The 5,061-nt window shown below is 42.3% G+C and overlaps 1 protein-coding gene across 1 annotated transcript; it reads right to left on the bottom strand.

Annotated features, from left to right (window-relative positions):
• Positions 1 to 594: 594 nt before the first annotated feature.
• Positions 595 to 5,005, bottom strand: CMPK2 (cytidine monophosphate (UMP-CMP) kinase 2, mitochondrial; the record flags this gene model as incomplete). The annotated part of the gene is made up of 4 exons (XM_009586829.1): positions 595 to 715; positions 2,474 to 2,707; positions 3,870 to 4,071; positions 4,891 to 5,005. Coding segments are annotated over 4 exons (672 nt in total), but the record flags the coding sequence as incomplete, so codon positions are not given.
• Between the last annotated feature and the right edge of the window lie 56 nt (positions 5,006 to 5,061).

Raw genomic sequence — 5,061 nt, 5'->3', positions numbered from 1 at the left:
CCTGTTTCCCTCTGAAATGAATTGGTATTTCAGTTGCATATGTTGACAGGCTTGGGCTTTATTACTTGGAGGCCTAGATGCTTATTGGCCCCCATTTATGACACATTTTTTGCAGGATGCCCATCACAGCAGCAGCTGCTCATCCTCTTTTCCAGCAGACAACACTGGGCCACTGGATTCTCTGTTCCTCAACGTTATGATCATTTTATTGTTTTATTGCTGGATGACATTTCAGCCTCTCCTTGGGCACCTAATGCTCCGCTGCAGTCCAGTGAATTCTGGCACACAACAGATGTGGGAACAGGTTCCCCCGGTGATGAAGATGCAACATGATAGTGTCTTGAAATGTCGCCGTGTCAGAGAGCACTCTGAGGTACTTCATACATGACCATAGTATGTTTGTGGCTTTGCTAAGAATGCTGAACAACGTGGGAGTGGTATTTTGCCTTATACAGAAAAGTACCAGCAGACAATGGTGAAAGACGTAACCTGCCCTGACCTGTGGGACAAAACACATCACAGTCCATTTTTAGGTAGCAAAAATAGAGGGACAATAAAAAGTATCTTGTAAGTGCTATTACACAGAAGTTGCTTTCACAAAGCACAGTGTTTTTCAATTAGTTGTAGCACTGTCTTGAGAACCTCTTCCTTGGAGGGGCTGGCATCGACCTCTTGGCACGCAGGATTCACCATCCTTCTGTACGACTCTTCAACTCTATTTAAAAACCAAACAAGAGAAATGAAACTACAAATTGCAGGGATATGAAATGGCATTAGTCATCAGTTTTGGAAGAAAGTGTTTGCGCTGCAGAATGAAATCTACTGCAAAGAGCAATATACCATTAGTAACTGTTACAATGCGAACCTCAAAGTGCATAGTTTCCTCGACACTGATTCCCAGACCTCTATCCATATTCACATGGCATGGCATTAAAGTATTTCTTTCTTTACAGCTTAGCACTGGATACTGCCCGGTACAGCAGTACAGCGGAAGCCTGCTTCTAACATCTAAGTTAATTTATTCAGAGCCCACTAAAGTGTCTCTGAACTATATGGCATGGCATTGTGTAGATGTGCTCACTGACTGATCTCAGCTTTGAGTCACTGGAGAACTGAGTTACAGAGTTGACACATCATTTAACCCTTTCCTCTGATCAACTTTGCTAACCAGATGAATACCGGAATGAAATACAGGATGAAAACCTCCTCGCTTAGACTATAAGCCTTCTCGTAATGCAGAACTCTCCCACACTTGGTCCATGAGGATATGAATGAGAATGTGATTATAATTTTCTATGTTCCCACAAGAATTAATAATGCCAAACATTCAGGCCACAAGTTGTAAGACGAATCAAGCAAGGTTCTGAACGTTCTCACATCCAGGTTGACATAATTAACAAGTAGAAATAACCAAAGGCTTTCTGACAGGAATAAGAAGTAACAGAATTAAAACATGAAAGATTCTTAAATGGCAGCATGTTCCCTTGGCTCACCCATCCCTCTGCAGGTCCCCCTGTATGAACTGCGTGTCTGCACAGAGCTTCTATCAGAATTAAGCAATGGATATTTTTAAGGTATATCACCACCAGAAATGTTAAAACTCTAGAGGTAGAGTTCAGTTTTGTGATTTGTAGATACGGACACCAACATTCAGGTGTCTATACCGAGGTATCTACATCAGCACTAGGTATTTAAGTTTCCACTGTAGACAATGATGATCTAATCAATACATTTGGCGGAGCCTAGATAGCAATTCAGCGCACCCTGAAGTAGGATACCTAGGGTGCAATTCAGTTGCCTAAGCAAATGTATCTAGTATTGCTTGACATGCCCTGGACTACTTAACTTAGCTTCCAGTTGCTGGTCCAGAAAGGGTCCACAGGTTTTGCATCACATCTGCCAGCCTCACGCAGATGTCTCAGATCATATCAAATGGCTCAAGATACTTATGCTTAGATCACTGGGCTCCAAGCAGGTGGTGAGCTGAATAATTTAAAGGCTCCATTGAGTGCATTGACTATACTGGGACCTGAGACACTTAGCACAACTAAAGACACCTACAACAGGAGACCTAAATTCTGTTCTCTTAATCTGGGGCTCAATTCCAGATTTTTCTGGGGAAGCTATGTGTTTCAGCTTCTTGCTTCCCAGTTCTGGAACTTTTAGGTCTCTCTCCTTCATGACCTCAGTAAGAAAAGTGCTACAATACAAGCAGCAAGTAGCAAAATACAAGTATTTTAACTCCAAGGTCCTTTGCGGGAGAACAGTTCTTCACCTGCAGCTTTCAAACATTTTCAATCAGAAGCGACAGAATTTACCCTCGTTGTCAGCCATGAATCCTTTCCAAAAAAAACCCAACCCAAAAGCTTAGACATAGGAAATCCTTGTCCCAGTAATGTCAGTGGGACGTTTTGCTACTGATCCCACAGGAGCCAAGATTGCCTCCATCCTCTTACTCCTCGTTAAGGTGTACCTTTGGCGAAACAAGCTGTTAGCTTCCAGCTCAGCTTCCTCCTTTGTTTTCTCCAGCCCTCGACGCTGAAGTCGCTGGACTCGCTCCTCAGGGTCAACAGTCAGGAGAAGAACAAGATCGGGCTTAAGCAGATCCTCAGGCCACTGGTACACCTCATCGTGAGCTGGTGGAAGATCCTGGACTTTCCCATTTACTTCAGTGGCAATTGTATAGGCAGCTGTGCTGTGCCAGTATCTGTCAGGAAAATACAGAATGGAGAGAGAAATTTTAAAGAGGACACGAATTCTTCAGGAATATAGGAGACAGGTGTCACTATAATGACAAGTGCAATTATGACGAGGCAGGTGACACTGTAATTTTGAAGGGAACTGTAAAGAACAATTCTGTGCCATCCATTTTTTCTTAACAGAGCGATAATAGTCAAGGCAATATTCAGAATTACTGTGAATTATTAATTAAAAAATATGGCAGAAGCTACACATCAGGCAAAAAGTGTTCCAGACACGCCTTTCAAAAGAACGTCTTCTCATATAATGAGAGGTCAAAAGAAGAGTTACGTTCTATGTCGAAATCCAATACTCAGAGTCCCTTTTTTGTGGTTGCCGTGCTACTTCATGCAACAGATTTGGTAGAGAACATGCAGTCTTCAACCACATGTGAATGAAGACGGACTTTATTAACAGTTATGCATTTCACTTGCATTTAATGTTCCCACCACTCTGAGGCACTGTATTTTATATATTTCAGTGGTTTTGAGGCTGGTTAAAAATGGGACTCACACATAACGCAAACAACTTCTGCATATGTGTGTTGTGGGGGGGAGGTTACAGTACATCTACTGAAACAAGCCAGGGGTTTCAAAGTGCATCTAGACTTTCTTTATTACGAGTAATACTGAAAGCTGCCTACACAGTTAGTGAAAGCAAGAAATTACATAAACAAACCCAAAAAAGTGGGAAGCATATTTCTAGGTTGACATCCTCAAAGAGTCAGTCTACCTAAAACTCGGTCATTCTAATCCACTTGTACCTCAGACGCTTCTTAGAGATAGCCATGATCAGCAGCCCTCACCCTCCTCAGGTTTGTCACAGAGCCCTGCTTTGGCTCAGGCTGCACAGTCCATGCCTCCACTATTCCAAACCGAAGATGTAACCCTTTTCATGTGTGCTGAAGCCAGTTATGAGTATGACACTGATGGAAGTCCCCTACCTTACTGTTATTGTAAGTATTACGCTTTAGAAGATTTAATATTTATCTGACTACCTGCAAAGTAGCCCTTCCAAAAAAATAAAAGAAAAAAGAAGAAACGCAGAGACTGTCACTGACAGCTTCTGCTTGTAACATTGAACAACTGTATGATGGCACTGATATAAAAGGACTTCTTAAATATACAAACCTGTCTACGATCACAGGTGCCTGAGTGGATGCTTTCGCTATCTCTGAAGCGAGAATGTAGTTGCCCGCAGCATAAAATGCTCTTTTAATGGGTGCTGGCTCATCATCAAATATCGTCCTCCAGTGGCTGATGCAAGCTGGTGGAGACCTTAGCAGAATGCCATTCAGGGCATCCTTAACAGACTGGGTTACAGTGGTTTTGCCTGCATTTCATTTAGAGAAGGAAACATTTGTTTTATTACATATCAGATACAACTGATTTTTAAAAACTGAAAAATGCTCCTATCTGTTCACTTGGAGCAATGTTCTGACACCTGACTATGTAACCTGAGTATCTTGTGATAAGGTTTCCAGTGGAAAATGATTATGAGTCTGGACCCAGGAATTACTGCTCCACTTCCTACTCTCAGGGCCCTCCTCCCCTCCCTCTTGCCAGCTTTCTGTCTTCACTCCTTTAAATGCATTAAATGCATGGCAATTTCTCTATATATCCATTTCCAACACTTTTCTAGGCCACAATTCATGTGGATGTTGCAATGCTGTCACCCAACACTTTCTTTTTAGAGGGCATTTTCAGCTCTCTTTAACTGAAAATATAGAAAACAAAGTTATTCAGAGGCAACTAATATTTCTCTCCGAGACAAACTGCTGCCAGTTTCCCAGACTACCACTATTTTAGTTCATTTATTTGAAAACTCTTTCAAATAAACACTTTTTACTCTCTGGTAAAAGTATGTTTCATCATCTGCACAAGAAATGTAATTTCCAGTACTCCGGTCTTCGTATTCTTTCATTTACATACATAAGGAGTTCATCCACTGAATGAAAATTAGCCTAGACACTTTGATCTTTTACAAGTAAGAGAAAACAGACTGGGATTTATAATTACTAATTCTTTCAAATCTGTTACAGGTTTCCAGGATTTTTTGAATTTTTAAGCCTTATGCCTGGCTGAAAGCCATAGCGCTTGCTCTTTCCAACAATTTCTCCTCTGCGGTTCTTCAACCACGCATTGTTCTTACCTGTAGCATCCAGGCCCTCGAAAACTACGACGGGGAAACCTCCCTTCTTCTGGTGCTCAGGACATTTCTCCAGCAGGTCAAGCACGGCTCCGGCCTCCGGGATCCGCGCTGCGCACTGCAGGGAGAGATGCGACCCTTCACACCCGCCCGCCGCACAGGCCGCCTTCGCAT

The sequence above is a fragment of the Fulmarus glacialis genome, unplaced genomic scaffold, assembly GCF_000690835.1.
Source record: "Fulmarus glacialis isolate BGI_N327 unplaced genomic scaffold, ASM69083v1 Scaffold51271, whole genome shotgun sequence".
Classification (NCBI taxonomy): Eukaryota; Metazoa; Chordata; class Aves; order Procellariiformes; family Procellariidae; genus Fulmarus; species Fulmarus glacialis.
The sequence above is the reverse complement of the archived record's forward strand: the minus strand, read 5'-3'. Positions and strand labels throughout refer to the sequence as shown.